Genomic DNA, 18,040 nt, shown 5'->3' with positions numbered 1-18,040 from the left:
ACAAAATATGAAAACAGGGGCCTACCTATTTTAACAATCTTGGTCGAGATTTGCGGAAACAGTTCGTCCGTCAAACAACTTCTGAGCAAAACTTCGTCCCAGAATAAAAAGCCGAACTGAGATTTATATTAGAGGAAGTCACATCGAAGAGAAGAAGAGTGTAGTGAACTAATCCCAGTTCCAAAAGGATTTGTTGTGAGCTGGTAGGTAACCCCTCATGTTTCTTGTTTTTTTAATGCAAAATCTTCCAGAAAGTTGTTTATGGTAAGCGCAATCTTGGGATTAGCACAATCGCGAAATTGAGCAAGGCAATCGCAGGATATTTTGACCAGTGTGTTTTAGTGCCTACCTGGAGGGCTCAGTCTTGAGATTGTGCCCGGCTCATAAAGCGCGCCAGATTGCGCTCACCATTTATTTTAGTTTTTAGAACAAACAGAATATCACAATATAGTTAAAACATTTTCAGAAAAATTTCCATCTGAAGTAATGTGCTTGTGGAAGATCTAACACTCACCCTAACCCTAACCCTAAACCCTAACCCTAACCCTAAACCCTAACCCTAACCCTAACCCTAACCCTAACCCTAACCCTAACCCTAACCCTAACCCCTAACCCTAACCCTAACCCTAACCCTAACCCTAACCCTAACCCTAACCCTAACCCTAACCCTAACCCTAACCCTTAATTATTTTCTGGGGGCGACTTTGCTAGGGGGCGACATTGGCTGGGGGCGACATTGTCAGGGGGCGACTTTGCTAGAGGGGCGACATTGTTTGGGGGCGACATTGTCAGGGGGCGACTTTGTAACAACTCAGGGCGAGCCGGTTAGGGGGCGACTTTGCAGGGGGCGACTTTGTTGGTGGCGAGCTTGCTAGGAGGCGAGATGACCAGCCCCCGAAATAACTATTCTAAGGCTAGTAAGTAGTATCTAATTTACCTCAACATGTCAATGAGATATCCCTTTTTGTAAAAATGAGTGAAAAGTGGTGGCGCCATACGGAAAGTTATCCTTTATTTATTAGTAATATTATTTTTTGTTATTTATAATAAGTAGGCCTAGGGGGCTAGGCCTAGTTGAGTTGGCCGGGTGAAACAAGTTCTAAAACTTCTAATCTAACCTTACGCATACTTCAGCCTCCGCTCAGCTGAGTGGCAAACTTGATGGCTCGATTAAAAGATATGCCTTGCAAATTTCAGGCCCTACGTTAATTTGGTGCTCTAAAAACCATTTATTTTAACGACTTAACCCCCCCCCCCCCCCCCCCGAAAAAAAATACCAGTTGATCGTCCCCGCCCGCATCCGTTTTTGGGGCCGCATCCTTTTTTTTACTATTACTATTTTTTATCCATCTTTTTCAAAAGGACCCCAGGAGCTTTTCCCGAATCTAACGTGATGCTCTCTAACACTTGTAACCGTCTGTTTCATAATACAATATTAGTGAATGCCTACTAGCAAATCTTTTGAGTGTTATCGAACCCTGTTAGTGTAATCATGGAGATAGTCATGGTGTAATTAGTGTTAACACAGGCAGGTCCTCATGCAACTAACATAGGTATAAAGAAGTTTGCGGTTGATTCAAACTGAGAATTGGTGGCCTGTTTGATTTGAAATACTACGTAAACGGCCATCTTGAAAAAAATAGTAAATAGTAAATAGAAAGGCCCTCGTCCTCCTCTTTTTTGAAAAATCCGGACGATCAACTGGTATTTTTTATTATTTGGCTTTAGTTGCGATAACGTAACCCTCCTTCCGAGCCGTCTGCTAGAGGGTTACGTTATCGCAACTATTACCGACTTTGCCTATTTATTTTTAGGTGTCCAACTGTGAATCAAAAGTAATTCCTGCAACTTTATATATCAAATCATACCTTTTGGAAATGAATTCCACTTAAGTCCTAATGGCGATTTTCAGGAACTGTGCAAGCAAGCGTTCATCACAAAACAAATTTATTTAATGAATGTATTTTTATTCATGTCGAGCTTGGCGAAATGTAGTGCACAAACTTCATCCGTACAAACAGATTTGCTACACATAATTTTCGCTCCCGCAAGTTTGAAGATGGCAGCACAAGCTTACAGTTTACACAGCCTATCTTTGAAGACTTCTAGAAACTATTACGGGTCTAATATTTCGGGCCTCCTTAACGCTATATGTTTTTCAGCGTTGATAGGTGAAAGTTTTACAACCGTTAGCCAGCAATAGCTGAAGTTTCTTTTGTACTACACTACAAAAACTTTCCCCACATACTCAATACATTCATAATGCTTGCATTTCCTTTTTGTTGAGTGAAATTTAAAAACATCGTCAAAAAAAGCAATTTTCTGCTCGGTATACTCACTGTTGTTTTTCTGTCGCACGGGGGAGTCTTATAGTTTCTAGATAATCTTTGAAGATTGCTTGAAGCTGGCATGGGTGGCTAGTCTGCGCCAAAATGTACACATCAGCATTAACCTGTTACACTTCCATGCTTTATAAGTTGATGTGGCATGCTGCTGACCCGTGTGACAGTATTGAGCATGATGTCAACAAGACAAATGCGCAAATGTTTAGCCCTTTGCCCTCCTGTTGCTTGTTGTCTAAATTGTGCCTGTGATGACAACGTTACCGGAGCTTAGATATATCCAACTACTTACACTTCATCCTCCATGGTTCAATAGTGAATTGATTTTATAATTTGCTGATATTTTGCTTTTGCAGATAAATGCTGCCACCATGATGAGGCAGCTGAAACTAGACTACAGGGACCCATGTATGTTTGGGGAGGAGATACAGTCCTTAATGTACGGCTTCTTTGCCAGAAATAGATCTACATTTAGAGATATGATCAAAGATCTGGTAAGATGAATGACCAAACATCATTGAACTTCAGTTATCCATTACAAAGCTTGATTTACTTTTGTCTAACAAAAAATGCTGAATGCCAGCACGATAATATCTTCATGATAGGATATTGAGGAAAATATCGTCAATGTCAAGGATGGTTTTGAAAATATTTGACAAAGATCATGATGATACTTTTAAAAGATAGAGGATATCATCTGTTAAGAAGTAACTATAAATTCTAAATAGTAAACTTGCAGGTTCAACCATACATCTCTATTGAGGGAGTGTTGGCTCTGAAAAGAGCCGGTGTGATTTTAAAACATTGGCTCTTTTCACAGTCACCACTCCCTTAAAAGAGATATTATTCATGGCTGTACCCGCAAGTTTACTATTTAGTATCCATAGTTACTTCCTTCCTATTCTTGACACCATACAAAGCTTCAAACATTATTTATATCATCTGATGTTTGCTTAAAAATTATCATATAAAATCTAAAGACCTGACTGCTTTTGTAGGCTGTATACACTTTTTGAATTCTTGTGCAATATTTCTGTACAGCATTATTATAGCAATTGAATACATATGAGTGTTACTGCAACATGAGAGAGTTGCAGAACTAAACCAGCGGTAACTTGTGGTTACTAGAGATTGAACCTTGGATAACCCTGGTTAACCTCATAAAACCTTGAGGATAACCTCAAGTTACCGCATGTTTAATTTTGCTTTTATCCTAGACGAATCTAAGTCAACAGATCAGATAATCAGTAGGCGAGATAAAACCCTTGGCAGCCATAACTGAAGCATGTTTTTTTTTTTTTTTTTTTTTTTTTTTGGTATTTTTAAGCATTTTTTATCAAATTAGTAAAAGGTGCTATTTAAATAAGATTATTATTGTTATTATCATTGAGAAAACAGATTTAGCTGTTGCAAACAACTAACCAACCAAAAGGACTGATGGTATAAATGCAAAATATAGTTTCGACCCTAGCAGAGTCTTTCTCGAAGGCTAATTATTGTTATTCATACGTGTTCTGTTCTGTTTAATTCTTAAAATCTTTTTAAGACAATGACACAATTTTTAACCTGATATATATACTCTTATTTCTTTTCAGGGCCATTTATACTGGAGGAGATTCTTGGTAACTTTCAAAGCGCATTGTATGAACATTCAACTGATTGCAAACCCTTACGACCTGGTTAGTTCCCGCAATAATAATAATAATAATAATAATAATATAAAAGTCTTATACAGCGCACGAATCTACCAAACAAGGTACTTAAGGCACTGAGTATAAACAAACTTTCAGAAAGATAGGTTATAGCACTTATAAGGGTTTACAAGGTGCTACGGAGGATTTAGCAGCCACAGCCAGGAACACCGGGGCAAACCCCTTCTCTTTTTGATAAGTGTACTGGGTTTTACATGCATTACACAGCAAATAAGACCAACGGTTTTATTTCTCATCCGAAGGACGAAGCAATGGTTAAGTGTCTTGCTTAAGGACACAGTGTCACGGCTGGGGATTCGAACCCCCACTCTGCTGATCAGAAACACCACAATTCGGTGCTCTTAACTGCTCGGCCACATCACTTCCACTATGCAAAGTTTCATATGTTATGTAAGAGCACTCAATATGGATATTGATAAAATCATTGGACATTTGTGTGAGTGCTGCTTTCCTGTCAATATGCAGGAATTAACCACCTTGCGCAGTTCATTAAGAGCCAGGGTGTCATGGCCGAGCGATGAGGAGTATCGAATTCAAGTTCTGGTGGTAGAGTCATCGGAGTGTGGGTTCGAATCCCGGTCATGTCAAGTGTGCTATGAGCAAAATGCTTCACTAGAATTGCTTCTCTCCACCCAGGGGTATAAATGGGTACCTGAAAGGGAAGAGGTTGATATTGTGTTAGAAAAAGCCTTCTGAGCGCACAGCAGTTCGGCTGTATAGAGCTGAGAAAGATTAAAGGGATGCTGCAGTGAATTTAAAAAAAAGAGTTAACTTTGCTGTAATTTAAAGAGTCTGGTCCCTAACTACACGCACCTAGGTACCAGGCCACACAGTGCACACGTCTCTATATATGCACACAGCCAGGGGGCCCGACGGCTCGGGTTACCGACATGACATCACATTTAAGCAAATGAAGGCCCCCTTTTAGGGGCGGGATGGGTTCCCCTAATCTCTTGAAAACCATTTTTTAAATACTTGCGCATTTAATAAAAAATAATAAAAAATATTTCAGGTTTAAAAAGTCATGTTTAATCGTTTAATTATATAAAAACACTGCAGCCACCCTTTAAAGGAATGTTTTTGCCCCTTTGACCAGGGCATTAGAGTAAATTTGGTTATTGATTTGGTTATTGTAAAATTTGGTTATTGTAAAATGCACTTTATAAGAATAAGAACTAGTTATTATTAAAAATGGCTCCTTCAGTACATATAATAGGTGTAAGCTATTTCTTCCAAATCCTGAATCTTATTTTGAATTTGATTTTTAACTGAATACAGGGTTCATCCTACAGAAATGTGATCATCGAAGGGTTCAACTACTTGGACATGCAGCTTTTGATTGGTAAGTACAGGATTTCTAGATTTATCAAAATAATTTTTTTTTTTTACAAAGTTGAATTAGCAGCTATTAACATTCATCAATGCTCATACCTTCATAATGAATTATCAACATTGTAGGTTGCTGGGTTTTGATTTGTCTCTCGGGTTACATTCCGCTGGGCCATCTCTTTGGAACAGCCTCCCACTTAAAGGCAGTGGCCACTATTGGTAATTGTCAAAGACTAGCCTTCACAGTTGGTGTATCTCATCATGTGCATAAAATAACAAACCTGTGAAAATTTGAGCTCAATCGGTCATCGAACTTACGAGATAATAATGAAAAAAAAAATACCCTTGTCACACGAAGTTGTGTGCGTTTAGATAGTTGATTTCGAGACCTCAAGTTCTAAACTTTAGATGGTTGATTTCGAGACCTCAAGTTCTAAATCTGAGGTCTCGAAATCAAATTCGTGGAAAATTATTTCTTTCTCAAAAACTATGGCACTTCAGAGGGAGCCATTTCTCACAATGTTTTATACCATCAACCTCTCTCCATTACTCGTAATCAAGTAAGGTTTTATGATGATAATTATTTTGAGTAATTACCAATAGTGTCCACTGCCTTTAAAACACATCTTAAAAAATCTAATTTAGAAATCATAGCTTTGGTCGTCTGTGTGTATAAAAGATTTTTTGTTTTTTGCACCAGATGTGTCATTTTTGACTTGACAGACATCAAATATTATAAAGCACAAGGGAAACTGACTGGGTAAATTTTGAAATGATTCGGGGTTGAACAAAGAAAAATTGACAAAAGTGGGACTCGAACCAACAACCTCCGTTCTGGACAGACATTGACAAGAGGTTCAACTTTCTTATTATTTTTATTATTTGATTTCTCTTTGATGAAGGTGAGGAGAATGTGGTGAAGATGGAAGAGTTTATTGAAGACACAGCTGTCTTGGCCTCCTACAGACACCTCATGAATAATCTAGATGCAAAGTCACACTGTAAGTTACTTTCTCTCAGCTTTTTAACTCTGTGCTATCCCTCGATCTTTAGAGAGCTAAAAGCTACTGCAGTTACATCTTATAACTTGTTATTTGTTCAATCAATTAAATTGTTTTATTTATTTCAGCCAAAGATCCTTTTTGTGTGAGAGAATGCAGGGATGTCTTCAAGAAAGTGTTCGGTGAGCCCAGCAAGGGACCTTTCACCAAAGTCAAGGTTAGGCCAATTTTGAGATTATTTCTTTAAATTTTTCTGGATTATAAACAATTATTTGCTATCTTGTAATCAAGTACAAAGTATTTGTATATAATAATAATAGTAATAATAATTTGTTATAAAGCGCTTCATACACCCAAAGGCGTCTCAAAGTGCTTCCAACATAAGTACATGTACCTCTGGTCACTGGGCCATTTAACTAATTCCTTAAACCATCTAAGCTAAATCAATCAAAAGGACCATCTCTGCCCTCACAGGTACACATTAACCCCTGGGTGGAGAGGAGCTTATAAATCAAAAGACACAATTGTCACGCCTGGGATTTGAATCGACACTCTGCTGAACAGAAACACCAGAGCTTGAGTTCGGTGCTCTTATCGGCTCGGCCTTGACAACATAAAAATCTAAACATAAACCTCGGCTTCCAGATGACGCCTCCATACTTTATTTATTTAATTTCTCTGCCTCGTTAAATAGCATTGTTTATTGGTTACTCCTTTAAAGATGCTATGTCAGATTTTTGGCCGATTGGACCCAAAAATTTTGATGGGGGTCGAAAAAGTTACAAGCTTTCATTTGAGCCATTGCTCGAAAAAGTGCGCCAATTATTAGTAGCAGTGAAATAAAGTGCTCAAAATTAGTTGTTGGCGGGATCCCGACAATATATCACGTGACCAATTCTTTTGTGTTTTATAAGAAACGTTTTAAATTTTTGTCATGGTTCCTGACCATTAAAAGTAAATTGTAAACTTTTTTTTCGTTAGAGCGGGTGATACTCTTTGAAATACCATTCACTCAAAAAAATCTATTTTTTAATGTTTGGGGCCAAAAATCTGACATAGCATCTTTGACAGAAATGTGTTTACTGTTTTCTGAAGTATGGAAATAAATGTAAGTTTGAATGAAGGAATGAATATATTTATGCTTAGCTCTTTAAGTTACATGTAGTACATTTGAATACACATGTTTGAGTAAACATTATTTATTTGTGTTTCCCTAGGCGTGGATATTCCTTTCCATCTATCTGCGTGCAGCTGCAGCTCTTATCGTAACCCTGCGTCGTTGGATGGACTCAACAGTCATTATCAAGCATGACGACCCAGACTATTGGACACCCCCACCTTGTGACATTTTCCTCTTCTATTCCTTCTCAGATGAAGTCTTCAAACTTCTCCCGAGCCAGACGACTCATAGATCTCCAAAGATTACCCGCAAAGAGGTGACAATGAAGGACTATCAGTATTTTGGGGTTGGAGCGATTGAAAAGTTCCGGCCAAAGCGTCCAGGTAATTGTTCAAAACAGTCACCCAATTTAAATGACATACAACACAACATGAACTATTTTCTTCAGGCAGGCTTGAATCTTTGATTCTGATTGGTCGATCCATAGTAACAAGGAGTGTGATAAACTTATATGTTTGAACACACAAATTGCAGGGTGTGATATAAACTTATATACCTGCAATTTGTGTGTTCAAACTCATTTTATAAGCTATACACAAAACGTACAGCTTATAAGAAACTTAAATAATTTAAAAGTGGTGCGTCATTCATCTTCTGCGCTACAAGTTTGCTTGAAGATAAATTCGTTATCACATTTCTGCGTATATGGGACACAGAAGCCTATACTTTGTCCGTATTCCATGTGCCCGTGTGTGATAACTTTTAATATCAGTGGTCTGTGTATTGTAACTAGGTGTTGAAACTCTTAACGACATTTTACTGTAAACAATGACAATAATAATAACAACAACAACAGCAGCAGCGGCGGCGGCGGCGGCGGCGGCGGCAGCGGCAGCGGCAGCAGCAGCAGCAGCAGCAGTAATAATAATAATAATAATAATAATAGTCGGTTTTTGTATAGCGCTCTATACACCATGTCTCAAAGCGCTTCCACATTATTACCCCTGGTCACTGGGCCTTAAAGGAACACGTTGCCTTGGATCGGACGAGTTGGTCAAAACAAAAGCGTTTGTAACCGTTTTTTATATACTGCATATGGTTGGAAAGATGTTTTAAAAGTAGAATACAATGATCCACACAAGTTTGCCTCGAAATTGCGTGGTTTTCCTTCTACTGTGCGAACTAACACGGTCGGCCATTTATGGGAGTCAAAACTTTGACCCCCATAAATGGCCGACTGTGTTAGTCGACGAGGTAAAAGGAAAACCACGCAATTTTGAGGCATGTTTGTGTGGATCATTGTATTCTACTTTTACAACATCTTTCTACCCATATGCATTTTATAAAAAACTGTTACAAACGCTTTTCAAAGACCAACTCGACCGATCCAAGGCTATGTGTTCCTTTAAATCGTTCCTTAAACCATCTCAGCTCCATGGGGGAGTATACAGCCTGTGCCGCCAAATATGTATGACGTTAGCTAGTCAATCACAAGAACCATCTCTGCCCTCACAGGTACCCATTTACCCCTGGGTGGAGAGAAACAATTATAGTTAAGTGGTTATACTTAATATGGTTAGATTTAGTACCATGTGCAAGCGTGTTGAATGCTGTACTTTCGAATCCACATAATTTTGACTGCTTATAAAGGGCGCCATAAGTGTAGAATATTGAGCAAGCACCGCCATTACACTTTATTTATTGCCTTGATATCCAAAAGGCCTATTCTTATTCACAGACCAATTACGATGCAAAAATGATTCATCTGCATAAAAGATGTACATTATTGTGTGTAATCATCTTTTTAGTTTTACCTGCATGCTCTGTTTGATGCAAAATTGTTCTTCATTCACTTATAAGTTTATGTTAATATCGTACACTGTGCAAGGTCAATGTCGGTCAATGTTTTGTGTGATTCTAAAATTCAAGTATCTGACTGTGTTTGGATGTTATGACATCTGCGTAGACTGTACGTGCAAGTGGGGAACTCCGCACCGTCTTTGCTGGGGTGCTGGTAGCTACAGGTTGTTTTACACAAAGACATGGACAAGTTGTTCATTTTAACTTTTTACAGAATTAAATGTCAACCTGATTTTTCACAATTTCCCTGTTGCGCAGTATGCTGCCACATTGTGTACTGAAATCCTCCATTATCCAAAGAAGTTTTCTATTAACTCCTGCATAACCGATATGAAGGAACCACAAATCTTTTACCAATCCGAACTGTCTATGTATTAATTTGCTGCATGTTGAAGTCATTTGTTGTTTTGTTCTTGCATGATTTTCTGTTCAGAAAAGGATAAATCCAAGGGGAAACCAAAGGAAACAAAGGTATGACACTGGTAGAAACTCTTTCCTCTATCTTCTTCACATGCACAAGTATTTAAATATCTACAATTGTTATTTCCTTTTCTCCCTCTTTTGTTTGTAAATTTTTGGCAACAACTCCCATTAGCTGACATGCACAACCAAACCTCTTTTGCACACACATGTGTTAACTTTCCATTGTTATTCTAAAAAAAAACACCTAATATTTATCATTTTAAAAACAATGGAAAAAACCTGTAAAAGTCAATAACTTTCATATCAACTAAACAAATTTTCAAACAATGTCTAATTGTAAAACTGAATAAACCTATTCTCCCATTCAACTCAATGTATTAACCAAAGCAAGACTCGCAAGAGAAATAGTCTGGTTTTGTTTTCTACAACGAGTATTAGCAATCATTAAAGAATGGATACAAGGAACGTGACCAAGATGGTGGCAACATGGTAGTGGTCTATGGATCTTTCTATTGCAACGTCACAGCCCGAGATTTTGCCAACCCAGGTTGGAAAACTATGGGAAGTCATAATGCAAAACAAAAACAGGTCGGCACTGTTTAAAACAATGTTACACAAATATGCAAACATGTCGTTGATTTTATTGAAAACAAAGCAACTAACTGTGGGAGGTATTTTACTAAATTGACAGTTTGCAGAAAATGTTGAATTTGGTTAAAACATCTGTTAATACGGATGAGTGTTTTACTAACATTCGGCCGTCCATGCCAACCAAGGCGGTTTATTCTTATCAATAATGGAAAGGAGTATAGTCAACGTCTACTGCACAGGTTTACACAGTTGTTTGATATCTTCCTCAGATAATCGAGGTCACCAAACCAGACAGTTGTATGATATTAGAATTGACGACCGCTCCAGATCTACTCTTCAAAAACAACAACTGGGGGATTGTGTCCTTCAAACTAGTGAGGCACTCTCACAGTGGGCCTTGTATCCACTGGAGACCATTTTATAAAGACGAGTCTGACAAACAGGTAGGCAACATTTTGTATTATTATAAATTTCTGGTAATGAAACCAAGGATGCCTCATAAGTAAACTTAATCACTGTTGCTGGCAAGCCTCAGGAAAGCTGTAAACAAGGGTGCTTGCTACATGTATGTGAACCAGAAACACACTGAATACAAATAATAACACAGCATTTGTAAAGCGCATTTTATCTGTGTGACATTAAAAGACACTGGTCAAGAACAAGAAGAAAGATTCACTAGATATCTTTATAGGCTAATCTGAAGCAATGGGTTGTAAGAGAAGGTTTCAATCGTGAGATGTCATGTGTGTCCTTGAGATGTTGAGGCAGAGAGTTCCAGAGGTGGGGTTAAATGTTACTAAAGGCCCTATCCCCATAGCTGGATAAACGGGTCAGAGGAACACAGAGCATGCTGCCCGATGAGCTCAGACCCGGCCTGACACTACAGGCTGAATCATGCTCTGTATGTAGGTAGGGGCTAGTCCATGGAGAGCCTTGAATGTCAGAAGGATGATCTTGTATTGAATTCTTAAATGAATGGGTAACCAGTGGAGATTGTGTAGAATAGGAGAGATGTGTGAAGATATTCCTCTACTCTTCCATGAAAGTGTTATCAGGTCTTTTACATGCACCACCAATCCTAGTGCCTGGGACCTACGGCTTTATGTCCCATCTGAGTGACAAAGCAATTGTGGTCAAGTAGTGACCTCAATGAAGTGCCACATCCGGGACTTGAACCAACACTCTGCTAATCAGAAACATCAGAGCTTGAGTTCAGTGCTCTTGATGTACATTACCACTAATACATTTTTGTAGGGCGCTTCAATGGAAATGTGGAACAGACCGTGTAGCCTGTGACCCAGAACATTACCACCAATGCTAGAGCCTTTTTTTGCACCGAACGTCTGTAGCCAGCCTCTGTCACTTCTGCAGATATTTTCATGGTAAATGTACCACCAGTGTGTCTGACCTGGTTCCTCCTTACAGGGTGTTTGAGCGTGAGACCAGGCTTTCTGCGTCTTCTCACCCATACACTCATTGCTTTGCTTAGATGTACAACAAAGAGCCATTGCAACAGCTTTGTTCCACTTACTGCATCTCTTTGAAACTCCTTGCCTGGTGTTCTGCGTCTTCTCACCCATACACTCATTGCTTTGCTGAGATGTAGAACAAAGAGCCATTGCAACAGCTTTGTTCCACTTACTGCATCTCTTTGAAACTCCTTGCCTGGTGTTCTGCTTCTTCTCACCCATACACTCTTGCTTTGCTGAGATGTAGAACAAAGAGCCATTACAACAGCAATGTATAATGTTTAAACACTTTGCTTGTGTGAAGGTTGAAGACATGATATTCTCCATCATGGAACTATTGACTAGTGAGGAGAGGAAACGATATCTTCATGGCCTCGTTCAGGAGAAGAATCGACAGAAACAATCTCAGGATCTACTGCAAGAACACTTTACCCTGGACTACTTTTCGGATGGCGGTAAACCAGGCGTTCGTAAGTTGTTCATATCAGGAATGACAATGGCATTAACCCTCCTACTATTTGCCCAATCAATTTACCAAGTCTGTATGGTAGAGCAACTGTACCAGGCATGATGTTTGGTCATTGGGAAAAAGTTTCAGTTTTCTATCGAGGACAAGGGCTGACCTACACATAGTGTAGACTTTAATAGACTTTTCAGGCTCTTTAATCACACTTTTCCTAATTTTCCAAAAAAATCTGAAATCAGACTAAAAGAGGAAGAAAATATTTTCTGAGCTAAGAATCTGTGTACTATGTAGATGCATTTACCACATAGTATCATATTGCAGGCTAGCATAGTTCCTCTATCACTCAACACTATCGTACAGTGGATGATATTGAATGGTCAGACAGTAGGAGGGTTGACTGTGTACTATGTAGATGCAGTCACCACATGATATCATATTGCAGGCTAGCATAGTTCATCTATCACTCAATACCATCATACAGTGGATGATATTGAATGGTCAGACAGTAGGATGGTTGACTGTGTACTATGTAGATGCATTTACCACATGATATCATATTGCAGGCTGGCATAGTTTATCTATCATTCAAAATCACAGGGGATGATATTGAATGGTCAGGCAGTAGGAAGATGGATTTAGTAATGTGGTAAAACGATGACGAAACAATCAAAATGCACACATTTGTACGTGCGCCGCACAGGTTTGGCCAATGGACGTCCGTTTTGTTTACCTCTGGGTGAGGGCGCCCCACTGACTTGACATCATGTGCATACGGTCCACAGGAAGTCCCGCAACTCTGTGCTCAAAAGTGTGTGTGTGTGTGTGTGTCTTGAACAAAGCCTAGTTTTGACTTTGCAGACTTGTGATTTTCTGTTTTATTTTGTCTTTAAACTGTGCAGCGCCACTTCATGAGCTCTGCCACCCTCCAATTGAAATCAAGAAAACATATGTCCTTAAAAGATGTTCAAAGTGCAATCAAATCGAAAAGGAAAAGAGGACATTTAAAATCTGTAAAATGTAAGTATCAAGAATGCATTTTTATCTCCCTAGAGATTTCCTAATAGACTGTGCAAGTCTCATGCGTATTTGAACACTGAAATCTGTTAAAGTGTTTTGGCTCGTTTTCTACATGAGTTAAACCAATGTACGTGTGACCAAAGTGGTCCCAAATATATTCAAATAAGCAGGAGAACTGCAGTGCCTGCATACTTTCTGCGAATGTGAATGCGAATTTGTGGCCTTAAAATTTGTATCGCATTCTGCCAATACTTCAGACTGGACAGCTGAACACACTGCAGAGCACATATATACTGTTCGTCTTGAAGGAACACGTTGCCTTGGATCGGACGAGTTGGCCTATAAAAAAGCGTTTGTAACCGTTTGTTATAAAATGCATATGGTTGGAAAGATGCTTTAAAAGTAGAATATACTGATCCACACAAGTATCACTCAAAATTGCACGGTTTTCCTTTTACTGTGCAAACTAACACGGTTGGCCATTTATGGGAGTCAAAAATTTGACTCCCATAAATGGCCGACTGTGTTAGTCGACGAGGTAAAAGGAAAACCGTGCAATTTCGAGGCATGTTTGTGTGGATCATTGTATTCTACTTTTACAGCATGTTTCTACCCATAAACATTTTATAACAAATGCTTTTCAAAGACCAACTCGACTGATCCAAGGCAATGTGTTCCTTTGAGTCTCGCGATCCACATGTAGTAAATGTTTCTTTGTTTAACTCCAAAATTTTTTTAGAGACTATGAATTTTGCCCTCTTAAGAACCCTGTATCTATTGAAAGATCTGTGCATCACAAAAATGAAATTGACATTGAAGCCCCTCTCAATCTGTTGATGATAACATGCGGTGTTCTAATAGAGTGTTGTTGGGTTTCATTTTTAGCTGTTATGATAGAATGCAGGTTCGCTTCAGGTCCTACTGCAGTAGAGATTGCCAAGGTTTGTAGCATTTTTAATGGTTTCATTTAGGTAACAGCTGGTCTGGCCTCATTTTATAATTATTTATTTGCGGGCTTTTATTGGGGAATATATAAGTTATTGTTTTCCTGTAATGCTTTTCATTTTGCTGTTATGCGCTTTGAGGAATGCTAGTTCATATTGCGCTATATAAATACTGTTTTATTAGTATTATTATTTCGGTGAGGCAGTGTCCAAATAAGTGACTATTTTTATCTATTTTTACTTGACTACTTCTTGGCAATTTGAGTTTTAGCAGCGGGTACTGTAACGATTCAATGTTAAATTTGCATCAGGGATAAAATATTATCATATTGGTTTTACCCATATACCTCGATGTGTGTAAGCACTGTATATCACATTCCATGAAATTGCATTTCCCTGTTTACAGTGTCTGATTGGCCAAGACATCGTCGAGAACACAAGGAGTTGGAGCGAGTGCGGTGTCTACTCGAGGAGGAGGACTCTGAAGAAGCCTGGGAGAACGAACTGGTCCAATACATCAATGGCTACTACAAGACTGAGGATACCGTTAGCGCACCGGGCAGACGAGCAAAGTCTGTCACATCAAGCCAAAAGAGTGAGGAATGTTCGGATAGTTCATGAGCTTCCAACGGGAGAGTCCGGTGAGATCTGTTGACCGGATTTTTGGTAAGTTATTGCGTCACGTTGGTTCGACATCAAACATTTGTCAAGTGTTCAGGACTTCAATGTTGATTGCATTTGTGTGGATTGTAAACAATTCAGCATTCTTCAAAGTGAACAGGCTTGAAAAGTAAGATTTTTGAAGCATTGATGGAGTCTACTCTACTGTATTGGTATGAGTCTAGGGCCTATACCAGCAAGATTGATGGGATGAACACACTAAGATGTTGTACACCATTCTGAACCTAGTGGGACTACACAGGCCCAGAGCTAACGTTTTCTTCAGCTGTGTTTTGGCCTTGCCTGCATTAACTTTGACTAGCCTGTGACACTACCTTGAACAAGTTACTAGTGTTTGACTAGCCTGCATGGCTGCCTGAAGAGCGAAGTTTAATAAGCCAGCCAGGCTACCTAAGAGCCAAGTTTGACGAGCCAGCAGCTTTCTTGACTTGTGTTGTCACGTTGTGCTAGTGACACTAAATCAAGCTCTGCTACATTCCGTAGTCTATTGTGCATCATACACTTCCATCAATCTCAACCACCATCAATCAATATCGACTCAGATAACCAGATGTGTTCTCCATCTCGCATCACCTTCAAAATGTCGCTCCAATTGGAGACAGTACTTAGTGGATAGGTGTTCTCCAATGCTATGTTTGAAAGGACAGACTGGGCGACGTCATCAACTCTTTATATTTTTTTGTGAATACAAAATGCGTATTACGCATTCAATAGCACAATGAGCGCCAATACCAAGACGAATAGGAAATAGATGTATTAAGTTTTAGGTATGGATATGACAAAATAAATGCTATTATTTTGTATAATGATCAAAAAGACAAATGAACAAGCTTTTAATCTCAAAGTTTATTTTTTATACTCTTGGTATTAGTTATACCAACTGTTCCAAGAAACTTTTTTTCTTCTGAACTACTACGATGAGGATAGGAAAATTTACCTGATACTCGGCAGTTTGTTTGTTATGAGTTTTTTTTCTTCTTCAAATCCAAACAAACTCTTACAAACATACCCACAATTCCCGATAAAAAATTGTAGTTGTGCTGTCTTGATGATGATATTACTTGACATGCTTGTTCGACAACATTTAAATTTTTCCCGAAATGCTTGTTATGTAGTTCATTCTGGCATACACGCATGCCCCATCATGTTGGTACCCTGTGTCCCACAGTAGATGCAGAGGGCTGTCAAGCTTAGCATCTTCTGGGTTTTTCTTTCGTGAAACTTAGGGAAGAAACAGGTTACCGACCAATATTTTTTAAACAATTGTTTTTTTCCTTGTACCAGTATTTTTTATTGACATGAGCATTTGTTCCTTTAACTTGTGTGACTGTGTATTTAAAAAAAAATTGTATTTTATTTTTAAAAGAAATTTTTATAATTATTGCATAATTTCCATCTGTTACTTAATTGAACATTTTAAGAACAAACCTATGAACTTATATTCTTAAATAATCTTTTTTGGTTAAGGTATAGTATAAATTATACAATGCCCGATTTCATAGAGTTGTTTACCAGAATAAGTTCTGGTATTTTATGTTGTTGTTTGAGAAACTTTAGTTGACACATTTGTATAAGAACAACAGTAAAAGTCTGGAATCGGAGGTTACACAATTACCCCAGGAAAGGGATTTTACAAGAAATGTGTTCCAGATTTCGTTTTCCCTCTTTGTATCTGAAATGAAGCATCTTGATAGGCACCTGTCTTATTCGCTACAGACTTGAAAGTCTGGATTGATAAAAACGCAACTGTCAACTTAAAGGCAGTGGACACTGTTGGTAATTACTCAAAGTAATTATTGCCATAAAACCATATTTGGTAACGAGTAATGGGGAGAGGTATTTGTATAAAACATTGTGAGAAACGGCTCCCTATGAAGTGGAGTAGTTTTTGAGAAAGAAGTAATTTGCCATGAATTTGATTTTGAGACCTCAGATCTAGAATTTGAGATCTCGAAATCAAGCATCTGAAAGCTCACAACTTCGTATTACAAGGGTGTTTTTTCTTTCATTATTATCTCGCAACTTCGATGAACAAGTTTTTTGTGTGTGTGCATATTTTAAGATACAGCAAGTGAGAAGACTGGTCTTTGACAACTACCAATAGTGTCCACAGCCTTTAAGTTGCACTTGTCAGCAAACCCAAGTTGTTCAAGGCGTTAAACAATATTTGGCGTGAGTCTGTCCAGAAAACTTTTGCATCTACAGTTGCCATCCAACTTAGAGTGGTCAAGCAATTGTTCTGCTTAAAGGCAGTGGACACTTTTGGTAATTACTCAAAATAATTATCAGCATAAAACCTCACTTGGTAACGAGTAATGGGGAGAGGTTAGTATAAAACATTGTGAGAAACGGCTCCCTCTGAAGTGACATATTTTTTGAGAAAGAAGTAATTTTCCACAAATTTGGTTTCGAGACCTCAAGTTTAGAATTTGAGGTCTCGAAATCAAGCATCTAAAAGCACACAACTTCGGGTGACAAGGGTGTTTTTTTCTTTCATAATGTAGTTATCTCGCAACTCTGACGACCAGTCAAGCTCAAATTTTCACAGGTTTGTTATTTTATGCATATGTTGATATACAGCACGTGAGAAGACTTGTCTTTGACAATTACCAATAGCGTCCACTTTAAGCAGTTTAATTAAATTGGGTCCAGATTTGTAAATGTAAAAACAGGTTTTTTATGAAAATGGAAGAACTATGGAAATTCAGTGAGGTTGAATTCAATCAATCAGTTGATTAATCAATCAATCAATCAATCAACTCATTGATTGATTGATTGATTGATTAATCAATGAAATTGATATTTTATGTGAAAAAGTTATTGATCAAGTAACAATTTTGATTGATACAGATTAATGTAATTGAATGGCAATCTGAAATTGTATTAATTACAATAATTAACGTTTGACGTATTTCTTATTACAATCATGAAGATGCAATTTATGATATTTGTATATTTTAATGAACAAATCTTTTTATTTTTGTATAAAGTAATAGGACGACTTAGTCTTAAATGATGAGACTCCATCAATGCATAAATAAAAACATAAAATGAAATGTCATTAAATTTTGTATTTGAACTTGAG

General features: G+C 38.1%; 1 protein-coding gene across 1 annotated transcript; it reads left to right on the top strand.

Moving 5' to 3' along the window:
- Positions 1-62: 62 nt before the first annotated feature.
- LOC139952083 (uncharacterized) lies at positions 63-17,975 on the top strand. Its single transcript, XM_071951036.1, has 13 exons — positions 63-203; positions 2,699-2,836; positions 3,938-4,021; positions 5,333-5,396; positions 6,286-6,384; positions 6,513-6,601; positions 7,602-7,887; positions 9,798-9,835; positions 10,648-10,821; positions 12,152-12,317; positions 13,213-13,330; positions 14,216-14,271; positions 14,681-17,975. The coding sequence occupies exons 2-13, from the start codon at positions 2,714-2,716 to the stop codon at positions 14,893-14,895; spliced, it is 1,512 nt and encodes a 503-aa protein (XP_071807137.1). The 5' UTR covers positions 63-203; positions 2,699-2,713; the 3' UTR covers positions 14,896-17,975.
- Positions 17,976-18,040: the final 65 nt, after the last annotated feature.

The sequence above is a fragment of the Asterias amurensis genome, chromosome 2, assembly GCF_032118995.1.
Source record: "Asterias amurensis chromosome 2, ASM3211899v1".
NCBI lineage: Eukaryota > Metazoa > Echinodermata > Asteroidea > Forcipulatida > Asteriidae > Asterias > Asterias amurensis.
Note: the sequence above shows the minus strand (reverse complement) of the source record. Positions and strands in the feature narration are given on the sequence as shown.